The 27,786-nt window shown below is 49.3% G+C and overlaps 1 protein-coding gene across 2 annotated transcripts; it reads right to left on the bottom strand.

Annotated features, from left to right (window-relative positions):
* On the bottom strand, nt 1-27,786 carry smg1 (SMG1 nonsense mediated mRNA decay associated PI3K related kinase). Of its 2 annotated transcripts, none has more exons than XM_030789628.1 (62): nt 27,617-27,786; nt 25,761-25,918; nt 24,886-25,038; nt 24,219-24,355; nt 22,915-22,973; nt 21,364-21,577; nt 21,130-21,255; nt 20,971-21,043; nt 20,780-20,877; nt 20,401-20,574; nt 19,871-20,092; nt 19,645-19,746; nt 19,108-19,377; nt 18,739-18,869; nt 18,462-18,623; nt 18,126-18,244; nt 17,850-17,937; nt 17,616-17,717; nt 17,383-17,526; nt 16,767-16,966; nt 16,394-16,590; nt 15,967-16,128; nt 15,593-15,747; nt 15,290-15,435; nt 14,977-15,178; nt 14,768-14,877; nt 14,410-14,554; nt 14,048-14,207; nt 13,805-13,925; nt 13,474-13,719; nt 12,888-13,157; nt 12,495-12,639; nt 12,252-12,390; nt 11,641-11,862; nt 11,247-11,427; nt 10,903-11,064; nt 10,142-10,362; nt 9,643-9,797; nt 9,283-9,505; nt 8,902-9,148; nt 8,559-8,788; nt 8,172-8,420; nt 7,793-7,931; nt 7,594-7,703; nt 7,278-7,496; nt 6,796-6,989; nt 6,408-6,580; nt 5,871-6,150; nt 5,361-5,633; nt 4,933-5,167; nt 4,498-4,724; nt 4,192-4,348; nt 3,820-4,009; nt 3,186-3,658; nt 2,794-2,931; nt 2,342-2,674; nt 1,883-2,110; nt 1,582-1,793; nt 1,144-1,244; nt 880-1,056; nt 469-575; nt 1-344 (listed from the first exon to the last, which is right to left on the bottom strand). In XM_030789628.1, exons 1-62 carry the CDS (start codon nt 27,691-27,693, stop codon nt 267-269), a joined length of 10,941 nt encoding a protein of 3,646 aa, XP_030645488.1. In that variant the 5' UTR covers nt 27,694-27,786; the 3' UTR covers nt 1-266. The 2 variants fall into 2 exon arrangements, with proteins under 2 accessions (XP_030645488.1, XP_030645489.1); XM_030789629.1 differs by having other exon boundaries at nt 17,383-17,523; nt 27,617-27,693.

Genomic DNA, 27,786 nt, shown 5'->3' with positions numbered 1-27,786 from the left:
CTCAGTGAGGTGCCCACACACTTTGAGGAGACAGGTGCAGACCCATTGCGTTGTGTTCGCTGGATCGCCAGGTACAGCTGTGCTGCTGTGTGGGGGGGGGGTGATCCCGTGTGGGCCCAGGGGAGGGTCTCTACACTCTCTCTCCACCCGCCCCACCCCCCCCCCCGTTTCCCGCATGGTGCTCTGTGGCTCTGTTGCCCCAGACCCAGAGGATTCTGGTGGATTTCTTCCCTCGCTGAACCAAAAGAGATCTTCAGGGATCCTGTTCACACCCATGCAGTCCACCCTTCATACAGCTGGGCCAGATTATCCATATTGGTCGCCTCTTTGATGACATAATCCACCTGAGAAGAGAGGACAAACAGCATGAGCTGACTGCAAGTCTTCACACACCTTCCTCAAACATCAGATTATCCAAGAAGGGAAAACCTAATGGAGTTGGCTAAAGAAAAGGCTTCAGAGACACACCTGCTCAGAGACACTCATTCTTCTGCTGGGATCCACATCCCTCCCCTCCAGCTTGGCCTTCACCCTCTTCCACACACTCACAGCATAGGAGTTCCTCTCTTGTACCGCTGTAGATTACACGTTTTTAATGGTTAATCTCACAGCATTACAAGAGCAGCACATTTATACCTTCTGTATACAAAGAGGAGTTGTAAGAGTAATGCCTGAGTGAACAACAAAGTTTGAAGTCTTAACTGTTTAGAGACAAATGTTGCTGCGTTATGATTTTGAAACACGCGTCACGTCTCTGAGTGCAGAGTATGCCAGCAGGCTTGTTCATTATATCTCACATCTCTGAGCACCACATCCTCACAAGCAGGTTTTAGAGACAAAATGACCAGTCATCGTTAGCAACTACTCATGGTGACTGACCTCTTCCTGTCTTGGGGTCGCGCGCAGCACGTTTGGGACTGGGGGCCAGGCCTTTGGTGGTGAGCTGCAGCGTGCTAGGGGGAGTGTCAGCTGGGGTCGCCAGGTTTCGGGGGAAGTTTTTGCGAGCGTTCTGGGACATGTTGTCCGGTTGGGTTTTCAGTCCACTGTAGCGCACCGCTATGTGTCAGATGAAAAATTTACACGTGAGTGAGTTGACTGAGTATAAAAACACAGGAGTGGTGGAAGAGAGAGTGAATGCAGTACCTGCAGCAAAACTGGTCTGAGCCGTAGAAGTGGGACTGACACAGTCACTTCCTCTCTCAGTCACCAGAGGAGACGCGAAGCTCACTAACCCATTATAGATGCTACAGAGAGAGAGAGAAAGAGAAAGATCATGATATAGGTACAGTGCACTAAGACACACTTAGTGTTGAACCTCAAATGAAAGCCAAACCGTGGCCCAGATATTGACTGAGTGGTCTGTTATGTGGCCTCTGGCCCAGGCCAACACATCTGTAACTCAACCATTTCAGACATTAAATAGTCCGATTATTCTGCCTCCCTCCTCAAACTTTGTCTTTACCTTCCAGCATGTAGCGTGCGGTATGTATTCACATGCTTCTCTGAAGAACTAGGGGAACTGGGACAAACCATTCTGTTAATACATTTACGTGAGTGGGTGGGTCTAAAATGAGTCCCCACCTCTGGCTCTGTCCTTTAAGCTCCTTCAGAGTGGCAGGGATCTCCTGCATTAGCTCCACCTGCTCCTGGCTTCGCGGCTGCCCTGTCGCCTGCACCACCGTGAAAAGCACAATCTGCACGTTGTCCTGCCAAGCTTTGTACTCAGACAGGAACTGACGCACGCTGCCTTCATATGTCACTTCCTCTCCCTCAGCTAGGGCGTTTTCCTCATCCTGTAAAACACACAGTTCAGTGAGGACCTTTCACTGACTCACCCTACCCTGGAGGAACACCTGAGGAATTTGATCATATCAACATTCACCTTTGCCATAGCACGCAGCAGGTGTTTGACATCAGCGAGTTGCCGGTTGTGATTGGACAGGATGCCTTTCATGGTGTCGATGAGGAGCTGCAGTGTCTCTGTGATGTTCTCCAGCTGCTGCTCCCTCTCCTCCTGCACAGCCCTCTGAGTCGACATCTCCTGCGTCAGGTGCTTCTGTGCACACACAAGCCAGTCGGGGCTGCTGATAGGCAGCTCCAAAGCAGGGCTCTGAAAAAGAAGAATGCTGTATTCAAACCCATGTTTTCCAGTTTTACTGCTTCAAAACCCCAACACCGAGTGAGCTGCTGACATGTACCACAATCACAAATTCCTATGCAAGATGACTGATCAGATTACAAGATGGCAAAGAGAGTGAGATTACAGCAGAGCACTCTATACTGCATTTACACAAGGCACTCTTAAACACAACATGAAAACACATTCTCGTTAGGGACTCACCAGCCTGTGCAGCAGCTGCAGTTCCAGGGGAGAGACTGACGTGCTGAACTGGGCGGCATAGGAACATGTTGCCTGGCAACGTTTGAGCAGGTCAAAGAGCGTGGCGTCCATGCTCAGAGCCTCTTGGGTGCGAGTGCGTAGCCCCTCAAAGTTCAGGATGGTGCTGCAGAGGAAGGTCACCTGACTGGTCCGCTGGCTCTCCTTCATCACCAGTGCCCGGCGCTCGTTAATGGTGCCCTCAAAGTCCTGCAGCACCGGTGCCAGCGCAGGGTTGGCACCGCCCGCCCACTTCAGCCGCTGCTCAATGCTGCCCTCCAATCCAGCCAACTTCTCCTGCACACAAGCACCAGCCAAAGTGAGCTCCATATACAATGGACATGTTACTGAACGCAGCGTGTTACCGAGCATGCTACTGAACGCAGTTAAAGGTATGATGAGAGTGAAGGTCCTACCTGAACAGCAGCAATAGCAGCCTCATCCTGGCTGAGTTTGAAGAGCTTTTTCTTCATGTTGCTGAGGATCATGGAGCGTGGGGGAGGACTGACAGTCATGGGCTGACTCCTGCTCCCCAAAACATCCTCATGCTGCCACTGTGATCAGAAAGACAGCAACTCAAAAACAAATACCAACCCAGAAGACTTTTCCAGAAAGGAAGGGTGCATTTAACCATAGAGCATGCAGACGTATGGTTTATAAAAAAAAGAGCTAAACAGCTAAAAACCAGTACCTTTCTGCTGATCTGGACTACCACGTCATTAACTACTGAGTATGTACACAGCTAATGAACTGAAGCATGTCTGTGTGTTTTAGACAGACGTGGTGTTGTGATTGGGCTGGGTCTTACCTGGAACATGGCTATGTGCAGCTGAGCCCTCTGAAGGCTGACCTTGCAGGCCTCAATGCTGACCTCTAGCCGCCGTACCAGGTCCAGCTTCTTCCAGGCTGTGTCATAGGAACTGGCGAGAACAGTGGCTCTGTTCAGCAGCAGCTGGGACAGCCGCCCGGCCTGCACCCCCTGCTCCACCGCTTTCTTACACAGGTCATCCAGTGCCACTTTCCCCTCTGCACCAAAATCTTTGGCCTCCACCTGAGCGATCAGGTCCATGCCCAAGGAGCTGAGGGCACTGCAGAGTGCCAGGCCCAGAGCCTGCGTGGGCAGACCCATCAGCATCTGCCTCACAAAGTCAGCGGTGAAGGCCTTGATCGGCCGCGTCAGCTGGTCCTCGCTCACCACGGCTGACCCGCGGTACAGGGGCTTGACCAGGGGCACGGGGCCGTTAGACGGGGGAGGCTCGTCTGTAGGCGAGGGGCACGTCCCTGTAAAAGAGGGTGAGGGAACATCAGAACCGGTCTGCTCAGCTCAAAGCAATTTAAAAATTAACAGCCTCTTAGAGGAAAAAAGCTGTCAATTAACAAGACTATGAGAGCCTTTTACAATAACACCATTGGTATTAATCTCAAGTTTATTGTGGTCTTACCAGACAAGGTTTGTGCGAAGCAGCCACAGAGGCGGAAGAAGTCCCGTATGGTCTGGAGCCTTTTTAAGAAGAAGATCTCATCCAGGATCTGTCTCGTCTCAGCGCTGTCGAAGAAATGGACCTGTGCGGCACGGGCCTCTCGGATCACGTCGACCTTCCTCCAGGCAGCAGGCACTTCCATGGAGTTCAGCTGAGGAGAGAGCACGTTCTACTTTACAGTCATTCACTGTTAGGGTAATAATACTGAAGACACGGAGAAGGGAATCCCTTTATTCTACAACAATGCACACCATTCCACAAGAACTCATAAAGCGTGATTTAATCACTGTGTGTTACTTTTCAGTGCATGAGAACCTGTAGCTCTGAGTTTACCTTCTCTGTCAGAAGCCCAAAAGCAGCCTCCAGCTGTGCAAACATCCCATCAAAGGCCACTAGCAGCATCTGGCCAGCGCTCATCTTAGGCGTGTCATGGACAGAACCATCCATGCTCCGCGGCTGGATCAGCTCCGAATACTGGACACGCAGCATCCTAGACCGCACACAAACACGGAGAAAAAGAGAGAGAAGAAAGAGTGATTAGTGGACATGCAGCAGAGCCTAACACACACAGACAGTGCTCTACACATTGAAGTTAAAAATGAGTGAGGTGGGCCTCTTAATGTAAAGGTTACTGTGTACCTGGTGACATCGAGGTAGTGAGCATCCACGTCCTCCTCCAGGCCCATGGTCGTGTTGCGAAGGTGAGTTTGCAGTCCCTCAACCAGCCCCTGCAGGGAGACCCCGTCAGCACACTGCTCAATGAGTGCGTCTAGCTCCGTCAGCATGGACTCCAGCGTGCTCTCGCCTTTCAGCATGCAGCGCAGTGCCTCTGGGAAGATGATCTGACGGAAGTTGGTGTTGAGCTCCTGTCAGGAACAGAGCATGGAAGTGGTAGAGGTTTTAAAACAGTGCAATCCCAGCTGTCTAAAGAGTAAGGGGACCAGTAAGGCGACTTCTAAAAAGTGAAGACAAGGGGTGTGTGGGTGGGACAGAAAACAAAGGAATCTAAACACTGTGTTGCCCTATTTAAAATAATAATTGCTCATTAGAGGAACTCTTTGGAAGGCTGCATACCTGCAGACAGGTGTATACGCTGTTGGCCAGGTAAACGGCCTGCGAGGTCTCAGAGGGACTGGGCACGTCCAGGTCGTGGGACAGAAGCTGGCACTGCTGCAGGAGCTGGACCAGGCAGGTGATGTTTCCACTCATGCTGCAGAGTTCCTCCAGGAACCAGGCTCCATCCCGAGACGTCAGCTCCACCAGCTGCTCTCCCGCACTGGCCGCTGCCCCCTCCATCACCAAATTACGCCTGTCAATCAAATCACACACACTCCAGCTCCATCACCAATGCTTTAACATAGTCAGTGAGACAAAATCAAAGCAGAACCAGGAAGAGAACAATATAAAGTTGTCAGCAAGCAATGTAATAAGACTATCCACAGGCAGTTTAGTTATGTAAACAGCTATTCTTCACACTGAAGTCAGAGGAACTGACCACACACCTTGTGAGGGAGGAGAGGGCAGAGACAATGATGCCCGCCAGGCTGAAGGAGCCAAGCTCAGCGTCTTCATGCAGGAAGACTTTAATACAACGCTCGATCTCTTGCAGCTGTTCCTCACACACGGGCACGCTGGCCCCCTCCGCCTTCAGACGCTCCACCTGCCGCAGGAGGCGCGTGTTGGTCTCAGCAGCGTGGTGCTGCAATGCCATCTCCATGTTGGACAGGAACTGACATGTGGCAGGAGGCGGCTGGGGGGCAAACTGCATTTCATACCTGTGAATAACACACGGCATCTGGGTTTGAGTTTGTGCTCCAGAGCTATGCTACAGCCAGGGGAGCTGGCATTTCTTCAGGCGGCTAAAACATACTTGTGGCCAGAGAAATGGTTATACGTGTGTAAACAGGCTATGAATGAATAACAACTGAAAGGCAGAGTTGGATGTCAGTTTCATTAAATTATAACTTTAATTTAGACTTGTTGGACTGATGTACGAGTGCAGGCATGCTTACTGGTGGTAGATGGTCTGACAGTGTTCCACGGTCATATCACACAGCAGTTCTTCCAGCCACTGTTTCCAGGCGTGGACTCTGTGTCTGTGGAGCACGGCGCGGGGGTACAGCAGGGCCACGGTGGCGTAGCTGTGCAGGTGCTCCAGACAGCCCCTCAGCACGGAACGCCGCTGCTGAAGCAGAGCCCCCACCTCCGCCTCCAGAGCCTCACACTGACTGATGAGGTGGGCCTGGCCGGCGTTCTGCAGGAAGGCCGTGGCCGGCACGTAGCTGGGCGGACCTGCCGCGAAAACACGACACTGATCAGCTCTCCCACATCACACAACGTTTTCATCAGAGGTCATGGGAAGGACATAGCTTACAAAGTCCCAGAACAAACAATGTGAACTATAGCACAGAGTGGGATATACAGTACAGCACACAGCACACCAACGGAGTAGACACCCTAAAGCAGTGACTGACAGGAATCAATGATTTACTTGTGCATTTCCAAACCAAAGAAGATCTGAATGCACACATAGGGAAAGGGGTCTTCACCTAAATCTATAGGGGTGCTGATCTCCTGGAGCAGGCTAGCCAGCTGTGTGGCTTCCAGGCTGGCGAAGGCTGCCTGGTACTGAGAGATCCACTGGTCCAGGTCTGACAGCTTCCCCTGGATGGCGTCCTGAACTGTCCTCTGTCTGGACTGAAGCTGCGTGTGCTCAGAGTACCTGAAGAGACAGAGGCCATCTGAGATTATGACCAAATAAGGCAAAGACTCATGTACAAACCAAGACATGCTGAGAAATCTTCCTGTATAGGAGGTGGCTGCAAAATGAATAAATGTAAATCACATCATTATAATCTTTATTCACTGGACAGTTCTGAACATGTTTAAAACCATGTCAGCGTCCCTGCTCCACCGTCCTCATCCTGTCCCTCTGACCTGTGCTCCAGTGTGTGGATTGGATGGTCAGGACGACTGTCTGCTCCTTCCAGGAACTCCATCTCCTCCAGCAGCTTTCCCTGCACTTTCTCCACCTGTGTCAGCTGCTCCTGCAGACTCAGATACTCCTCCACCGCAACCTCCACCTGTGGCAGCACGCCCAGCATCTCCTCACGGTTCTTAAACCAGTTCACCTGGTGAACAGGTCAACGACGACAGTGGTTAGTGAGAAAAACATTTTTTTGTTTAGGATGAGCACATTGTTGGGAAAATTATGAACAACCTACAAAGTGAAAAAAAAAAAAATACTGAGACCTGTTTCCAGTTGTAAGTCTTTACTTTCACTATACTTAAACCTTCATTAAAGAGAAATCCTACAGCAAAGAACATCAGTGGGTAGTGTTCAGTGAGAGAGAACATCAGTGGGTAGTGTTCAGTGAGAGAGGGGGTAGTGTTCAGTGAGAGAAGGACATGGAGCTGACCTTGATCTCTGCGACACGGGAGGAGAAGAGACTGCGGGTGATGTCTCTCTCCATCTCTCTTTTACTCTGTTTGCTTTCTGCCTGCTGTCCACCTCCTCCATACACAGCCCCAGCAAAGCCCACCTCACCCCCCGCCGTCCAGTCCACCAACGGGTCGTACACAAAGGCCTCCAGCAGGGTGAGCAGGGTCTCCCTGCCTCTACGCATCATCTGCACCACCTGCTCCACACAGCCAGAGCAATTAACCATACAACCTTCCTGTACAGTCTAATGTAAATACACCGTGTCTTTTCTGAAGTCATTAAGCAATACTGACCTGTTCACAGGACAGTCTGAAGATGCCTTCCACTCCAGTCACACCCAGAGCAGTCTCAATGTTATGAGTCATGCGGAACGGAACCTTCTCTGGCACTCTCAAACTCTTCCCTAAAAAACACAGAACGACCAATGTTCAGTGTACCAGCTCATGCATATTTAGCTACATTTTGGTAATGTCTGTTAATATAAAGACTCACCTTTCTCAAAGCAGACATTGTAATCAATGTGAACCACCTCCCCCGTCGTCATGTCGATGAGAACGTTGTCAAGGTGACGGTCGCCCAGTCCAATAATGTAACCCACCATCGACATCACAGCAGTGGATCTGGCATAAGACTAGAGAGAAGAGCCAAGATTGAGTATGGTACTGTTTCCCACAACACAAACACAGACCACAGGGCAGGGAGAACGTGCAACTTAATTGTAATTCTCTTATTTTCCTCTTTCTTCTCTTTCTATATCTTAAAATATTTCAACAACTTTACAGTAGTGCAAGACACACACTTCTCATTTTTATATCACACCTGGATACCTGTGTGACGATAACATTTGTGACAGGACTTGAGAGCGGCTCACCTGTGTCACACTCCACCACTCACTGGGCGTTGTGCATGAGCACCAGAGCTCCTTGGCCAGCAGGTTAGGGGGTGTGGCCTCCATCAGCTCTCGCAGCACATCCCTCATGACGCTGAGCGGCCAATCACGGCGAGACACATCAAGGCTCAGCCCCACAGCCTTCAGGGCGGGGCCTATCTTACTGTAGTAGAGCTCGCTAGGCCGGGGCACCATGGGAAGGTTCTGAGGCTGCTGGGGCGTGTCCTGCACCTGACACACGGCACACACACCTTAGGTTAACATGTCCTGCTCAGTCATTTTCAGCACTTTACAGCCAATAAATAACCACGCAGCTCTAATTTAAGATTCAGGAGTTAGACCAAAACACTGCCGAGGTGTCTGACTGACCTTCTGGGCCTGGAGCACTGCCTCCCTCTGCTGCCAGCGCTTATAAAGACCAAACAGGGGCGTGGCACCGTCCACCCACTGGATGAGCCCGGATCGGGTCCCTAGCGGAGTGACGGAGTAATGTCGGGCGTGGAAACATGGGCTCTCCTGCTGGTTCACCTTAGTGAACATGGTGTTGACAATGGAAAGGAACTGCATGATCCGCTCATCCAAATGCAAGTCCTCTAGTCCTGTGTGGAACACAAAATCACACTCATTACAGACTCTGTGGGTCCACTGGGAAATATGTAAAACAAATAAACAAACAAATCAGACTGACTGATACTAATGTCTGTTTGCTCACCTTTAAACAGGTATGGGTAGTTCTTCCCGTCCGAACCAAGGAAGTACAGCTTCTTGGGTTTGGTTTTCGTGGGCAGGATGGTGATGGTATTGCCGACATTCTGGATGGTGACGGCGTCTGTGGCAGAGACCTCTCCTGGCAGCGCTATTTCAGTGTTAGCCATAGCTGCCAGCCGCGGGCTAATCTCGTCCAGCCGCAGCAGGTAGCTGGTACGCTTCTGTGCTCGCTGCTGTAAACTCAGCATGATCTGTGGGGGGAGGGGATCCAGTTGGTCTGTTTAAAACTCAAATACCATCAAGAACACTCTGGATGTCCCTGTGCTAAAGTGACACATTTTCTCTTCCTGTTACACACACACAGACAGGAGGATAACCTGCTGACCTGTTTGAAGGGCATCCAGCTGCTGGCGGGGTTGGCAGGGTTGAGGGGACTCCTCAGTTTCTCCAGAGCGCTGTGGATGGCTTCTCCATACGTGTCCTGGAACAGGGTCTCGTGTGGCGTCTCTGCTGGCGCGGCCGTGATGCTGCGGACGTGATCCAGGGCGAACACCACGGGCCTCATGAGAGCAGAGTGTTTCTCCCGCATGATGGCCACCTTCTCGTCCCTGTGCAAACACACCCAGGGGTCAGCACACGTCATAATACTAAGTACACTCAGATTTGTGTTAAATATCAGTTTTGTGACGCGCGTTGAGGTTTAGCGGAAGAGACGGAGAGCCCTGAAGCAGCCGTCGCGACTCACTTGCGCAGCGTGTTGTTGTTCTGGACTCTCTTCACCTCGTCCTCCAGCTGCTGGATCCTGCGCAGGACGTGCATGTGCTGCTGCTGCAGGACACCCAACCACAACTCATCCCACAGCAGAGTGACACGCCGCAGCTCCCCGACCAACAGCTGCACCTACACACACACACACACACGGAGACAGAGACACACACACACACACACACACACACACAGACAGAGACAGACACACGAACAGAAACGTGCACGCACACACACACACACACACACACAGACAGAGAGAGAGAGAGAGACACACACACACACAGACAGAGAGACGCAGAGTGGAGAGAGACTTCTGTTTACAAGCCCATCTGCTTTGGGAACATCACAAATCTAGTAATGCAGACACTCAAGTAGTTCACAATTACATAGCCCCATTCTCCCACACATGCTCACACACCCCCACCCAAAAATTTACAAATGTAAGAGAGGCAGTTGTTTAAAGAGGGAGGAGGTACCTGAAGCACCATGGTAGGGTTGGCTGAGGAGAGCTTGTCCACTATCTTGCTGTAACAGTCCTGCATCATGGCCTGGTCCTGACTGGAGCAGAGCACCAGCTCCTCTCCACGGCTACTCTCCTGAGACGCAGGCCCACTGCCTGTCTCACTCTCTCCCTCACACAGAGCCTCACCCTGAATATTCCCCAGGAACGTAGGGAGAGCCGACGGCAGCTTGTTACCTGGCCGCAACAAGACGCGCATCATTAGTCAGAATCCACATCTGGTCCACATCTCAAACCAAGTAATATATTCACCACAAAGAAACGAGCTTCTGACAGCACGGAGAAAAGGCTATGTGACATCTGCACTCACTGCCGTGCAGGTTTACAGCAAAACACGAACATGTGAATGTAGCTGGTCAAAGCACTGGCGTGATAAGTTCAGTGCCAAGGTAGCTAGCTCATGTTAAAACAGATACATTTTGTCCTTTTGGCAAAGAAAATTATGCATTTTGCTCTTTTCCCCAAGAGTGTTTGACCATGCAGTCTGAATCACACTGTCCTCTCCCTTTAAATTTGACCAGGCACAGCAACCTGTGTGTTCATGAATGGTTTTTCTCATTGCATTTGACTATGGACAGGATATTGCTTTGCTGTATGCCACTGTTATCTGGTCAACACTTCAGGAGTGTGTGTAATTGTCATCAGACAAAGAGCGAATCCTTCTCGTTGCCCGATGTTTGTATTTCCAGAGCAGCTGAGCGAGCAGTGAGTCCATACCTGCGGCCTGTGCCTCTCCACCGAGGGAGATGGAGCCCACGATGGCAGGGTAGAGGATGAGATGGGGCGAGTCCTGGGCCACGCGGCACAGCAGGCTGCAGATGCTCTGGCGGATGTAGGCCTCTGGGTGGTTCAGCCTGGAGAACAGCTGAGGAATAATGCCTACAGCACAACAGACAAATTACACAAATCATACATGGGTCAACAAGATTAAAAAAAAACAAAAAAACAGCAATGTTCTCACTTCTGCGCAAAACCTACTCAACACCATCACAGCCTGAAATGATTTTTAACCAGTCAAAGTCTCGAATCACACATGGGCTAGCAGGAAAAAAAAAAGCTACCTCTCCAGGGAGCAGTTGGTGTGGAGGCCAGTCCCACCTCCAGGCCCTCCCGCAGCTCCCCAGCATGCTTCACCAACAGGCGTAGCACGCGCAGCGTTGCCATGACGATGACGTCGTCATTGCTCTGCTTGGTGGTCTGGTTGTTCAGCAGAAGTTTTGGATCATCCTCATCAATAGGCACCTACACCCAAACGACAACACAAAACACAAACATGAGCATGAGATGGTTCACTTAACAGAGGGAAAGAAAAGGCAAAGCTGGTATTTTCAGAATATTTCTATGGACTTAACCCAACTACTCAGCACATGAAGATTTTGTGAATGTTATGAATTTGTAAGACTTAACACTGGGGAGCTGTACTGAGCTGCTGTTGGACACTGCTTTAGGACTGACCTGTCCAGCGTTGAGCTTGAGAAAGGTGAAATATGCCTTGCAGGACACCCGGTACAGGCTGAAGATGCGGTCTACGACACGCCGCCAGACTCTGATGAGCCCCTCCATCACACTGTCCTCCACGTCAGACAGCCATGGGCAGGAGCCGAGAAGCTGTCTCCAGATGACATCCACCATATCATCTTCCTCATCCTCTTCATTCTGCAGGGCCATGTCTTCATCCTGGACACAGGCAGTCTCATTCAAACATGCTCTGCTCTTCACGCAGCACAGTTTTCCGGTTCCACAAGAATAAATGTATATTTGAAGGGATCAAGAATTAGGAATCTGTAAAACGGCAACACTTTCCCAACATTCTCCCCCAACCCTACTCAACCACACCTGAACCCTACTCAACCACACCTGAACCCTACTCAACCACACCTGAACCCTACTCAACCACACCTGAACCCTACTCAACCACACCTGAACTCAGCATTCAGACAGGGGTTTCTTTGGGATACTGATTAGCTAAAAAAGCACGTGTCTTTGTGTGTTTGTGTGGTACTGGGGCACTGTTTAAAAAACATCCGAGTCCTGTCTGAACGGTGCTAAAATGTCACTGCTCATACCTGGATCCCTGCAGGTCGACACATGGCCTGGCCCAGAATGCTGAATATGGTCTCCTTGTCCTCCTCACTGGTGCTTGAGGGAAGCAACTCCTCAATCTCCTTCTTCTCCACAGGGAGCAGAGGAACTCCCTCTCCTTGACTGCAGAGACACAGACCGGAGCATAAGGAGCAATGTGACGTCAGTGGATAAAGTTGGTGGTATTAAAAGAAGGCACGAGAGAAGTTTTGAGTGAAAACACAAACCTTGCATTATCCACAACCTTCCTGCCCCATCTGTAGGCCCAGCTGGCTAAAGCAGCCCAGGACTTGGCTACCTCCGGAGCCTGGCTGGTGGACAGTTGGTACAGCTGTCCGAGAACAAAGTCTGACTCTCCAACACCTACACTCACTGCACACCGACCACAAACAGAATGAAGATGTTTTCTAATTAAAAATCAATATTGTAAAAAGGGCAGAAAATATCAACTATGCTCCAGTTGTACAATGTACTAAAGGATCAGCTACTTTGTTCAAATGTTACAACTCAAGCACATTGATTCTGTTGACATTTTTAGAGGAAACTGGGTCAGTGGGGAAGAACTTATCCTCTGGATGAACCTGACACGTAAATGTACTGACCATCTGGGGCAGGATTACCTGTGGTTTCCGTGGTGATGCGTGGCATGCCCTGGTCCTCCAGCGGCAGCTCGAGAAGGCTGGCGATGTTCTTGCCCAACACGGACAGGTTGGCGGAACCCGAGTTTCGCTTCACCACCTGTTTGAGCTGAGGGGTCAGGTCCTTCCAGTCCGCCAGCAGCCACTTACACAGAGTGAGGATCGAGCGACTCGCCGCTCGCTCGCATTTTCCCGAACGACAGTACGAGAGCGCGCAGGAACTCAACATTTCCATCGCAGACGTGGACTGACCTGAGAACAGTGACAAAGATGACATTCGCTCTGATCTACAGCCCGTTTCCTGCTCTCTCACAATAAGGTGCCATTTTTCTGCTCTCCGCTATCAATGCTAATTTCAAATTTATTTACCATGGTCCCAAAAACAGACTTTACTGTTAAAAAAAAAAAAAAAGAAAAAAAAAGGGAGCTAGTGAACTACAGATGAATGAAATAAAACTGCATGTCCTGGCAACGCTCTACTGGACATTTATCAAGTCATGTCCACTTCACCTCAGCAGAGTTTGTAAGCCTGAGCAGAGCTAAGCTAAAACACTCAGTACATACTGACCTGCAGTGAACAGCACTTTGGCTTTTTCTATCTCCAGCTCTGGCCCCCACCTCTCCCCCACAGCCCCCTCCAGGTTCAGCTGCTTAAAGCTCTGGACCAGGTCCTGGTTCTCAGGCTCATCAGCAGAGGGCTGCCTGCACTGACTCAGGAGCCTGGTGGTGAGGCTGATGTTCCCCTGCTTCCGTGCAAACTTCACAGCCATCAGACAGAGCTCCACGAGGTGAGAGTCCACAGGGGCAGAGGAGCCTATGGGAGCAGAGAAGAGTACAAGAATAAAAACACTCTGCCGTGGGACTCCAGTGACGCACCCTCACTGAGGACAAAAACTGACCTTTCATTTTTAAGAGGAGCTGTCGTTGGAAGGTGGTGTATCGGAGAGCATGCAGCCATGGCTGGACGTCCTGCTGCTTACAGGTGCTGAGAGCCTCATTGTACAGAGGGATAACACAGTCCTACAGACCAGCAAACGACAGAAAGAGAGTGTCAATACCAAACAGTCCTTCAGACCAGCAAATGACAGAGAGTTAATGTCAGAGTATGATCAGTGTGCATGTGTGTCTGGGTAGTGTCTGACCTGAGGCGGGAGCTGGCCGCTCAGCGTGTTCTCCAGAGCGTAGGCACAGTGCAGCTGCAGAGTGCTCAGGGTGGGCAGAGAGTCGGACAGGGTGAGCGTGGACAGGCGCAGGGAACCCTGAGAGATACGGCCGGTCTGCTTAAGGTACTTCACCAGGGTGCTGCAAAGAGAGTGTAAATTATATCACGCAATAACACCAGGCAATACATCAGAGCCCATTCAGTTAACCAATCCTTCACCCAAAGCCAACAGTAATGACTTGCTGCAAGATCGTGTTCTGCTTAATCAGCAAATCCATATAACCAATCAAAAACTCAGGAATGCCAGTGCCTCCCGCCCGTTTAAGGTGCCTGCTGACTCACTCAGACGTGGGGGAAGCCTTCTGGTCCTGCTCTGGGTTGACAGAGGAGATCGCTCCCACAGCACTCCTCAGAAGCTGGACCTCGATGGCCTTCTGCAGTTCAGACGGGTCTGGGCTGAGCACAGCCGGCAGGAGCCTCTTCAGGTCTGTCACACACACACACACACACACACACACACACACCCTTCTATTACACACTAAACCAAATCTCTAGTCACAAGTGTTCACACATCTCTCCTACACTCTACCACATGCTAGACACAGGCATGAATACAGGTATGACATAAGTGTAAACAGGTGAGGTAGGAGACAACCGAACAGGTAAGGTGGGAAGTAACTGAATGTGGGAGGTGTTGTACCCAGCTTCTCTTTACTGGAGGAGTTGAGCAGACCATAGTCATCCCCAGGCAGGAGTTCTAACTGAGCCCGGCATTCTGCAAAATCTCCGTTCTCAAACCTGCTCAGAGCCCTGAAAGCACAGCACACAGAGAACACACACAGGACTCACAACAAAACACACTCATGAGCAAAGTCCCTCTCTGCCTGGGCCCCAGAGCTCTTTACACACCTGATGTAGTTGAAGTCAGTCTTGAGGTGAACAGCAGAGTTGCTGGAGTTCTTTTTGAGAGCGATCATGCTGGCCTGCCACTCCTGGACTGACGCCCAGTCACTCAGCGCCACGTAGCACTCACAGGCCTTATTGGCCAGGAAGTTCATCACCTCCTGAGAGCAGTCACTGGACTTCAGCAGGACCGTCTTCTTACCGTCTCCTGAAAGCCAGCAACCGCGTCAGTCAGCACTACAGCACGCCAAGACAGCAGCGCAAATGCCCTGGAGAATCTGGTAAGACGACCTCCACATAATCCCAAAAGCTTCCTTACCATTCCCCGTGTGTTTGGGGCTGACGGGATTGGTGCTGTTGGAGTTGGTGAGCTTGAGCAGGGAGCTATCAAAGCCTTTGATGGAACAGTCCATCCCTGTGACAGCACAAAGCTGCTCCTGATACTCCAACGCTGCCTTCTCAAACCTGACAGCGTAAAACACACACTTAAACAAGCCTGCCAACCTAAGGCCTAAACAAACCCGCTCACGTGAGGCCTGTAAACCACAGCACACATATAGCGCAAGTTTAATTACACTAAAATCTTCCATTTCAAATTAGTAGTAATCTGAGCTGTGCTTACTTTCCCTCAGCCTGAAGGGCGACGGAGCCCACCCATGCCAGGCTCTTCCCGCTGTTGGCCTGACTCCACGCTGCCAGGCCCTGTATGGCCTCTGGGCAGCGGAGCTCACACAGGGCCTCCACCAGCATAGTGATGGGCACCTCCATCTCTGGGCCCTACAGGACGAAGACAAGACTCACCATGTAAACCTGGATACAGACAACTATATTCATATTAAAAGGATTAAAACCCCACCAATAACAAAACCAAGTAGCTGCTATGAGCAGCGATCCGTCAGTCACTTGGTCTACAAACCATTAGAGGTTCACAGCAGTTGCTTTTCATGTTGGAGATCCATGCTAAAGAACACCTGTCACGCGATTTGGTGATCTTACCTGCACGTTGCTGTTCTTCATCTCAGTGAGCAAGTCGAAACCGTGGCGAACTGTGACAGCAGGCTGGCCTGACATAAGCCCCACCCTCATTAGTGCCATACGGATACGCGTCAGCCAATCCTGGCAGGTCTGACGATTAGTGTAGAAAAACGCTCGGATTCCCTACACACAAAACAAGAGGACGAGGGGAAAAAACGAATCCATTATCTAATCATGTCATCTAATGTTCTGTAATAACTAGATGACAGTGATAACAGACAGAGTGTGAGACTGAAAAACAAGGCATTTTTCTTTAATCTGTTTCCACTTGCTAATTTTCACAGGTTAGCGTCAGCTTGAGCAGGGCACTAAACCCCTGCACACTGGCCATGTGACTACACTGCTGCAGGTCTACCAGTGAAATGTGGTTTTAAGACCCAGGGCAGACCTTGGGAGGGGCGGTGAGGGCATTGGCGCAGCCCTCATACGCGTTGTACATGAGCTTCTCCAGATTCTCCAGGAACTGCAGCAGTAAAGCCAGCCTGAGCTGGTTAGTGTGATGGCCCTCATCGCTCTCCCCTCCACTCCACTGACTCAGCTCCTGCTCCGCGTTCAGGCTGTGAGCGGCCAGGCTCCGGATTATGCCTGCGGGACAAAACGCAACAACACAACACGTGACACTCACAATACAGGGCACTATGTCTGACCTGGCCATGCACCTGCTAACCCTGAATGAAGACACCTGAAAACAATTAAAAAGATCAAGATCCAAGGAAAAAAAAAAAAAAAAAAGCTTGGGTGTGTCTTAAAACATAACTGACCTTCGATGGTCTGGAAGGTGTCCTGTGCCCGGCCCAGTGGCGTGCGGAGTTTGGAGAGCACAGTGAACTGGGCGGCTTCCCACACAGCCCACTGCCACAGAACTGCCTCTGTTTTCAGGAGTGAACGAGGCACTGCAACCGAGTCCCGTTTCTCCAGCCTCTGGCAGCTGTGGTACAGCCTCTCCAACCACGGCTCCTTACTACACACACACACACACACACACACACACACACAGAGCATATTATGTACTGACACTTAAATTCCTGTCAATCAGTGGGGGCCAATATAGTTCTACCGACAGAGCACATGAATCAGTGCTGCTTTAGATCTGAACTGCCTCTGGGGCCATAGAGTATAACACAAACATATTGCATAACTGTTATGTAAATATTAGGTTCAGCTATTACTGACTGTGCCCATTCACCAGGCATCGCTGTGCAGCTTTGAAAACTAATCTTAAAAGCAAACAAATACCTATGAGTGAGGAAAACCCCATCTGAGTAGATCAAAACACAGTTTTTATCCTTAAAATAAGTCACAGGCGTGTCCACTGAATGTGAGCGCGTGCATTCTGCCCAGCGGGACTTGGAGCCTCTGACCGGTCTTCCCACTCACCCCCCGCGGTGCACGGTCCCATACAGGATGAAGCTGATCAGGTCAGAGAAGTCCTGTGGGTGGAAGGTGTTGCTTGGTGCTTTGCTCATGTGTCGGCAGATTGCCAGCGATATCTCCTGAATCTCAGAGTGGCTATGGTTACTGCTGTAGGGGAGACCAGAGGAGGGGTCATCGTGTGACCATGCCGACACTAAAGCCTTCATTATCAGAGCGAACGGAGGGAAGCGACTCACCTCAGGGCCGCGTGCAGCGGAACAGACCTCAGGAGCTTCCCATAGGCCTGCCTGACTCGGACAGCGGAGTGGACCAGTTGCACTCGACACACATCTACGCACCTGGACGAGACAGAAGGCGGGGTCAGCTGAGCAGACAGTGATAACACGGAGCAAACAGAGACTGCTCAGGGCTGTCCATGTCCCAGTGCATCAGTAAGACATAACAGGTGCTAATGTGGAGTGTGTCCGTACCTCTGAAGCAGCTCAGGGGACAGAGAGGAGGAGAGCACCTGCAGACAGTTGCAGGTTTGGAGGGAAATGACAGCATCTTCATTCAAAGCTGAAACAAACAAAACAAAACAAAGAACAGAATCTAGATTAGCAGTATAAATTACAAGGCAATCAAACACTGAATTATGATTTGAACTCAATCGCTTTCCCACAATCACTTCTTAGAAAGTCAGATTAAAATCCTTAAGCGGTTAGCGTTGTTGACTGGTGCAGGATTTCTGCAGTGTTCACTCTTACCGTTGGCAAGCAGGCCTCTACAGAAGCGGTGAAATGCAGGGAGAGAGAAGAGAGGAGCATAGGTCTCACATTTCTTCATTGTCTGGGACACTTCCAGAGACCAGGTGAGCAGCAGTCTCCTGCAGGACAAAGGGAAAAGAGACATAGCTCAGGAAACCAGAGAGAGGGGAAACTTTTCTTAATCACAGTGACACACAGTGAGTCAGAACATCAACACACAGCAACTGAGCAGTGAAGAGCTCCATGTTTAAATGATCTGTTTTAAACAAGGCCAGTGAGACTGGAGAGCTGGTCATATCAGGGCTCAGTGATTAACAGGAGGCATGACTGCTGTACCTGGCCTCTGGGTCCAGGTGCTCCTTGCTAAGAAGCATCCCCAGCAAATTGAGCAGAGTGCTAAAATGCTTCTTGGTTGCCGTGGTGACCGTGCTGATAACGGCACCGTCGAATAGGGAGGGGGAGGAGGAGCTAAGGCTGCTGGAGATGAAGTGGTCATGTCTGGGGAGAGAGAGAGAGAGAGAGAGAGAAAAAACATCTCACAAACAGAGCAATCTCATTTCTCAGTGGGCTGTTTATGCAGTACAGCAGGAAGCAGAGATGAAGAGGTGTGTACCTGGTACAGTGAGAGTAGAGTGTGTAGAGGACTGAGTATTGGACAGCAGGGTGATGGACAGCTAGCTCTGAGTGAACCACGACCAGGTTTTGACTGAGTAGAGCAAACACAGTGGGAGACAAGGCCCACATCTGCCAAACACACACGCAAAACGACAATCAAATCAGGTCTTTACGTGGTAGAAAACAAGCACTTATACAGCTCAATTACATTCTGAAATCAAGTCTTCTTGTGGCACGTTACACATTCAAATGTATTTTGACTAGAATCTGCATTTCACATTACAATTACAGTCTCTCAACATCTATGAATGTTAGATATCTCTTAAACAGAGTGGTGTGAGGTGCAGTGTGGGAGGTGTGTGCTGACCCCGATGAGTGAGTTTTTGGTGTTGCCGATGGTAGTGAGGGCGCTGAGGTTGAAGAGGAGGGCGAACTCTGCTCTCTCTGGGCTGAGCTGGAGCTGGCTGAACACAGGGTGCTGGATGTCAGGGCAGGCAGGGGGCAGGCCCAGCCGACTCAGCAGACTGTTCAGGGCACAGCTCATCTCTCCCAGTACCAACTTATACGCCGCCTCCAGTATGGGGATGTTCTTAAGGCTCAGTACAGCCTGGTACACACCAAGTGCCGCAGCCATCACCTGAGACAACACACACACACACACACACACACACACAGAGCGAGAGAGTGAAAGAGATAGAGTGTGTGTTTATGGTGTTGCTTTATGCTACGGAGAATTAGTCCATCTGAAACCAATGTAAAATTTAATTCTGTCCATTTTCTTTACCGCATACTCTTATAGCAGAAAACAAAACACGATTCTTTTCAGTGAGTAACCTTCATGAAGAACAAGGCAGAACCAGTGGATGCTCTAATATGACGTCTTAGGCCAGAGGATGGACAATACCTCTTTCTCTCTGTGAAAACGCAGCTCCAACAGCTGAGAGTTTGGAGCAAGTAGCTTCTCCACAAATGTTGCCGGGAGTTTGGTGTTTATCTGTTCAACAATCTATCATCAGAAGAGGGAAAAAAAAGCTGATCAGTTATTAGGCAATGAAGATTGTGATGATAATATTAGCACAGTATCACAGTAGTGGCACACTGAAGCCAGGGGGTGAGAGACCGGCCCTCACCACGGTGAGCAGGTTAAGGACAGTCATGCTGTACTCAGGCCCACAGAGCTGACAGCTCTCCAGCTGGTCCAGGCCGTACAAAATGACTGAGTCTGCCAGCTGGTTACTGGAGTCCATGCTTGCCAGCAGGACGCACACACACTCATTCCCTGCAGTCATCACAGCCTCGGAGAAGTACACCTGCTTGGCCGTGGTGACGCAGGACAGCACACGGTTCAGAACCTGCCAAAGAGGAGACACAGCATGACTCTGCTGGGCTCTCACAGACAGAGCCGCTGACTGAGCTTACAGACTGACTGAGCATTAACACACAGGTGGTACCAGCACCAATACCACAAACAGCACGCAAGTTTTTGGAAATACATGTGTGCAATGGACTTTCTTCATAGTTCAATGTCTAGTAGGCATTATACCCCAGTGAGAAATATATATAAACATGAATTCATTCGTGTCCATTCGTCTTTAAAACATCCGGTGGTGTAGCAGTGAAATAATTTATTTAGTTTGACGTTTGTGTGTCGATCACTCACATCTGCGACGTATGCCTCTGTGATGGGTGGGCCACGGATGGGGTTGAAACGCTCTCCAATGCTGCGCACCACCGTACTGAAGACACGTAGCAGCGCTGCTAGTTTGGGCAGAGACACTGTGGGAGGTGGGATGTCCTCGTCCAGTGCCTCTCCAGTCACCACATGACTCAGGTCCTAAAGATCAGATAATGCCACTTAAAACGCTTGACATCGTAGGACAGGAAACATGCAAATGCCAAAGAACCTCTCTCCACTCTACAAATCCTCAGACTGTGAACACGGGCATACTTTTGTTTGGCACACATAACCCCTGACGTACACAAGTCATTCCAGAACTACCCAGGACCACCGTTACTTTGTCCAAACGGCAGTGCCTTACCTCTGCATATGCTTCCATATCTTCCAAAAACTGACCCAGCAACGTCGTGGAAAAGGCAAGATCTGCCACCCAAAACTGCTCCAGGCTCTGCAGCCAACCTAGGGATGTACGACAGGCTGGCGTAAGACTTCAACATGTTCCCATCAGCTACAGACAACAAGCTGAAAGATCAGTGAGAAAGGGCTCCGTACCAGACACCTGCAGAGTGAGCAACTGCTTCTGTGTGTGGTCTATATGCCAGCCAACCAGAATATCCACTGTATCCTGAGCAAACACAAAGGAACGGTTTAACAGCTTGGACCGAGGCAGCGAAACACAACGGACACGGAGGGGGACTGTGGGATGCTTACTCTGAAGTTGGTGCTGAAGATGTGTGGGTAGCAGCGAGCCACCATCAGGATGCATTTCACACACTGACACAGGAGCTCTGGCGTGTCCAGGTTCTCCAGAATAGACTGGAGGCTACTCATAACCAGCTACATCACACAAAATACACAGCACGCCTCAGTAAGGCCAACAAAAGCTTACAGTAAACTCCTAAGTATCAAACGAAGATTTTCAGAAGCAGTCAGGCATGATAATACCTGCATCACAGGTGAGAAAGCCTTTTTCTCTCCAGCAGTCTCCAGAGCCTTGTAAGCTGCCATCAGGTACAGGTGCTTCACCTCATCTTTGGTGGATGCACTGAACTTGAGAAAAATCCACTTGAAGATCCTCTCTGCCTCGTAGCTGAGTGCAGCACAGAGCAGTCCCAGGCAGCATGCAGCCTCTTGTCTAAGCTCCTGCAGGAGCTTACTGCTGCAAGAAGCACAAAACATCCTTCAACATACTGCCTGTCTGCATCTCACCACACCTCACAGAACTGACCCCACTGCCTGTCTGCATCTCACCACACTTCACAGAACTGACCCCACTGCCTGTCTGCATCTCACCACACCTCACAGAGCTGACCCCACTGCCTGTCTGCATCTCACCACACCTCACAGAGCTGACCCCACTGCCTGTCTGCATCTCACCACACTTCACAGAACTGACCCCACTGCCTGTCTGCATCTCACCACACCTCACAGAGCTGAGCCCACTGCCTGTCTGCATCTCACCACACCTCACAGAGCTGAGCCCACTGCCTGTCTGCATCTCACCACACCTCACAGAGCTGAGCCCACTGCCTGTCTGCATCTCACCACACCTCACAGAGCTGAGCCCACTGCCTGTCTGCATCTCACCACACCTCACAGAGCTGACCCCACTGCCTGTCTGCATCTCACCACACCTCACAGAGCTGAGCCCACTGCCTGTCTGCATCTCACCACACCTCACAGAGCTGACCCCACTGCCTGTCTGCATCTCACCACACCTCACAGAACTGACCCCACTGCCTGTCTGCATCTCACCACACCTCACAGAACTGACACCACTGCCTGTCTGCATCTCACCACACCTCACAGAGCTGACCCCACTGCCTGTCTGCATCTCACCACACCTCACAGAGCTGACCCCACTGCCTGTCTGCATCTTACCACACCTCACAGAGCTGACCCCACTGCCTGTCTGCATCTCACCACACCTCACAGAGCTGACCCCACTGCCTGTCTGCATCTCACCACACCTCACAGAGCTGACCCCACTGCCTGTCTGCATCTCACCACACCTCACAGAGCTGAGCCCACTGCCTGTCTGCATCTTACCACACCTCACAGAGCTGACCCCACTGCCTGTCTGCATCTCACCACATCTCACAGAGCTGACCCCACTGCCTGTCTGCATCTCACCACACCTCACAGAGCTGACCCCACTGCCTGTCTGCATCTCACCACACCTCACAGAGCTGAGCCCACTGCCTGTCTGCATCTTACCACACCTCACAGAGCTGAGCCCACTGCCTGTCTGCATCTCACAACATCTCACAGAGCTGAGCCCACTGCCTGTCTCTATTTCATGTCTCACAGTGCTGGTATAGCCTGCAGGCTACTGCATACACATAAAAATAACTGGTTAGCTGGTACATTAAGAAGCCTCATTAGAGTGGCTGAGCACACACCATAACCACAATGTGCCAGCATTATCCATAAAGACAATGTGCTCAGGTGACAGTGATGTTGCTAAAAATAGAAGTAACGGGTGCATTGTCCTACCTTTCATTCAAAATGTCATTCAGCGTGCTCAGAATAGGATCCAACTGCTTCACTAGGACCTAACAAACAAATACATCAACACTTGGTTAAGTAAGGCCAGAAAAAAACAGACTAGCAATGAACAAGGTGAATGCACTGAAAATCAGTATTTGGTCTGACAGTACCCTCAAATCTATAAGTCTAAATAAATCGGAAGGTTTCTGATAAAAATTTGAGGATGTGTGACAAAAACCCATTCACACATGTAGTTTATCTGTAAATGTTCCAGAACTTTACCAGGAGAGGGTTGTGTGTGAAAACAAATAGGAGTCAAAAAGCTGGCAAATTTAGTCAAGCAACTGGAAACAGACCTAACAGACTTCCAGGCAATGTTCTGGGTAGACTCAAATGTAAACGAAAGCAAGAAAACTGTCAAACAAGTGGATGGCATTTTCGATGACAATTTGATGGCATTTTCCTGCAACTTGCTCGTGGCAAGCTGAGCAAGGAGATTCAAAGCAGTTAAACAAAAGCTACCATGCCAGCATCTCTGTGAACTTTGTATCATCTGTAGCAGCGTAAGTTGTCTACAAAACATTCTGTAAATAAACACTGTCAGCAAAACAGTGCTCGACAAGACCTGTCCACCTGCTATTTTGTTCAAAACAAAGTGTCTTCCACTGCGTGTATGAGACGTCACAGCCTTTCTTTCCAGGGCTGTTATATCATGTAGGAGCACGCTGGATCCAGATACACTATCAACAGACCGCAAGTGTGATCCCTACCGGCACTGCTGAAAAAATGAACCCAGCGATGCTCAGAGTTCTGCATGTGAAAAGGACTGAACAAGCCAAGTCAGTGCAGTGGACACAGGCCTGTCAGACACAGCCTGTGTACACTGCCACAAAATCAAACAGCTGGGCTACGTGGTTACGTGCACATGGGCATTTTGATATTCTGTAATTCTAACACCACCAGCCAATCACACAAAGCTCTGAGACTAAATGCTAGATTCAAAATCTTTGAGCAGCATTTGAAGTTTGAAGCATTTAACATTCTGAGAAAATGTGAAATTTCAACTGTGTTTGACATCAGACTGACTTGACTTAAAAAGAGTGCAAACTGGTAAGCGTTCGGTTGACGTGCACCACAGCACCGACTGTTCCCACACAGGAAATCACAGCCGTTGCATCTCTTTATCTGAACAGGGCAGAACAGAGCTTACCACTTGTCTTTATTACTTAACACCTTGTCATTTCATTTGCTTCATCACATCAACAGGTCTAAGACAGAAAACCACGGATGAGCAGGAGGACAGCGCTTACCACTTTGTTTTCAGAGTGCACAATAAACTCCCTCATTTGTTTGATGGTGGCCAGCCTGCGGTCCCGGTCATCTTCCCGGGACACTCTCCGCAGAAGGTTGGCAAGCCGAGACTCGTCGGAGTGAGCCAGCGGTCGGTCTGTGGGGGGCAGAACAGGGAAGGGAACCTTTATCAGGTTTAGTCTTAAAGTCAGCGCCTTAAGCTAACATGGACTTCACTACTTTCTCTGACAGCTGCCAGCAGCAGCCCTCAGTCACTTAACTCTCTGTGCTGTTTGGGCCTCTAGTTTCCCCACTCGCATTCTACTCCTACAGTCTATGAGATCAAGCAGATTCATTTGCAGGAAGAAAACAGAGATTAAGTGTGAAAACTCCCGTGGTGTTAAGTAGCACACAACATTGACACCAACATACTGCTGCCAGTGAAGGACTGTGACTGAAGACAGTTCGTGTAGAGAGTGTAAGAGTGCAGTGTCAAACTCCAGTCCTTCAGGGATGCCATGTGTTTTGTGGGAATTTCCACAAACCACACCTTCTGATTTCACTAATTCACCAATTCCCCCACCTCCAGTGATTTGTGAGATAAGAGGGTGTTGGCATAGTAAACACTGTGGGGCTGAAGTGTGACAGTAACACTATAAAGGCTATGACGCTGTGCATTCCACTCACCCTGTGATTTCCTCATGTCCTTAGTTGCTAAAGCACGGCTTCCATGCTGAAAACTCGTCAAATCAGTGCTCACATCTTTTATCCTCAACTCTTGCCCCAGCGACTTCCAACCAAAAGTAGTTTCACAGAGTCCTCCATCGACATCATATCCACCTGAAACAAGAACCAGAATTTCACACATCAGCTTAAAAGACAAATAGGAAAGGGGAAAAAAAAAATCAAAAACATTTTCTCGCTTATCAGGAACATAATATTTAGAGCCAATTGTGACAAATGCAAACAATCTGATGACCACCATTAAAATAAAAGACTCAACTACTTTAACTACATACCACAAAATAACGCAACACGTCAGGATTCTTTAGCATCTCTTATCTCTAACATTTCATTTACAAACTCCACAATAACACCAACTACTGAACCAAACAGAAAATCAAAAGTCATGGTCACCTCTAGGCTAAAACAATCTTCAGTCCTTCATGAGGAAAAAAAAAAAAGACCATGCTGTTTTTGAAATGGCATCAAAAAATAAGCTCCAGTCCACAGAAATGGAAAAACTAACACAGTCCAAAAAAAAAAAAAAAAAAAAATTAAGTCAGTGGCACAAACTGAGGTAAGCAAACGCTGGCATTAACAAATGAAACACTGGGGTTTCCAAAAAGAAGCGATGTGAAGAGGCACTGCTTAAGTTAGTTTCTCTTTCATTTTCCTGCCAGAAACATCCCTCCATTCACACATGAGCCAATGAGACCTGACTGCCTTTGCTTTACTGCAACAGTTGGTCATGACTCACAAAACACCACCTTTAACCTGGCAGGGACTGGAGACTGAGGCTGTTTACACGCAGCAGTCAGATGATAAGAGAGAACACCTACCTCCTTCTTCACGTGGGTCGGTGGCAGTATAAGTGTCATTGTGCAATGGTGGGGTGCCAGGCCGGACAGAGGGCGGAGTGTCGTAAAGAGCTGCTGAACTGTGGTCTCTCGAGACACTGCACTTCACACCGTCCTGGCTGGCTGACACGCTATCGCCTCTGGGGAATGTAAGGGGGGGGGGAGTATGACTAGATGTTGGCTTTGAGAGTCAAAGAAATCATTCTTAAGTGTAAATCATTCAAAAAGAACATAGATCTATGGTATAGCAGTGAACAAACTAAGCAACTGCTACACTTTGGAGAATCATTCACTCTTCTGTGGACTTTGAGGTCAAAGGTTGGTAGGATCGGATAAAACGGTCAAAACACACCAACTGTCATACCGTTTGTGACTTGTGCCCAATCTGTCTGGAGAAAACCCAAGTCCTCTAGCAGTTCTTGATAAAGTTGCATTGATAGAAGTTCTACACACATTTCAAAAGTTTTTATGAAGTTCCCAAATGGTGCATATTCAGTGTCATGATCCCTATGGTGACGAGCCAACTATGCCGTATGTAATCATTGCTTCAGACTTTGATATAACATGTTCGAGCAAGACCAGCTGATTGAGTCCACTATTTAAAAAAGGTTTGCAAAATGACTGATCAACAACAAAATGTAACATCCTGCATATAAAGCCAGCTACCCTGCAGCTGTCATTGCAATGTGTGGGACTCAAGTTTCTGATTATCAACGATTTTTTGGTAGCGTAGCTAGCAATCCACCGCGTTTTGACGGTGTTGCAGATCAATATTCAACAAGGACTGGTGTTCTTGCTTGGCAGAAATGTGAGAAATAACCAAACTGATCAGCTGAGGTAGCTCAAATAAGTCACATACTTAGTCCACACATTAATTTGTTATGGAACAAGGAACTAGGAAATGGTTGGCCACTTTTTATCTAGTTTGAAATAGGGCTAGCTAATAATGCTTGCTAACTTGCGCTGACCGGTTAGCAACAATCCTGCTGTTATCCCCGGTTCTGTTTACTGGCTGGGTTAGATTAGTTGCCAAACATAAAGTTGCTTAAGTAGCTCGTTACGTTAAGTTGACGCTACATCGGTTGGAACGAAAGTGTTCTAACTGTAACTAAGGTGTGTACTTGGCCACTTGCATACAAACTCGCCAAAACAGTTCTTTACGGTGACACAGGCCAATCTTACAACCAAAGTTCAGCAATGAGCACATTTTAAAGGTTGACGGCCAACACCTACCTAGGATTTCTACACATAACGTGCACACAGCAGCGTGCTGCCAGAGTGCCACGACGTGACACCAACATGCTAAGCTAATGCTTGCTTGTCGCAACAATTCAGACTTAAGCTAATTTTATTGAGCTGGCTGAGATACTTTCCCCGTTCGCACTTTAACAGTGTTTCACATGACTAGTTCCCACTTTAATATTGTTTTACACAGCCAGTGTTTCACATAACGAGAAGAAAGTTGCATGTATTTGACTAGCTGACTAACCTAGTGCGAGAGTAGCTAACGCTGGCTAACCACGACATTTCAGTAAGTGGCTAGCCTGCTACGCTGTCTCTTGCTGACATTTCAGACCATCATCTATTTACCCATGTTCTGAGCTAATTAGAGCCAATCAGAAAACGTTAAAACATCAGAAATTTAGAAAAGAAAGCCGCATCTTTGTCTGAATATAAATTTGCTTTAAACAAGAGATTTATATCTGGTTTATCCCTCACGTGGAGGGAGAGCTCTGTTATTGCCCTAGCTATAAATAGCTAGCGTTAGCTAGTCAGAGGTGAGGCCTTGTGGATCCTCCTTGTGTTTTAAGAAGACTCACCGACGGTGCAGTACCAACCTGGGCTGCCAATCATTCCAGTTTCGCTGCAGTTTGTGGGCGCTGCTAAGCCGAGACCCGAGGGCTTTGCGGCTCATTACCTTTGTGAAGACAGCATGACCCGCTCTCCACGGGAACAATCTGTCAGTAACCTAAACCTTAAGAATGTTCACTTTACGTCCATACGCAGA

This window comes from Chanos chanos, chromosome 13, assembly GCF_902362185.1.
Source record: "Chanos chanos chromosome 13, fChaCha1.1, whole genome shotgun sequence".
In the NCBI taxonomy this organism is placed as follows: Eukaryota; Metazoa; Chordata; class Actinopteri; order Gonorynchiformes; family Chanidae; genus Chanos; species Chanos chanos.
Note: the sequence above shows the minus strand (reverse complement) of the source record. Positions and strands in the feature narration are given on the sequence as shown.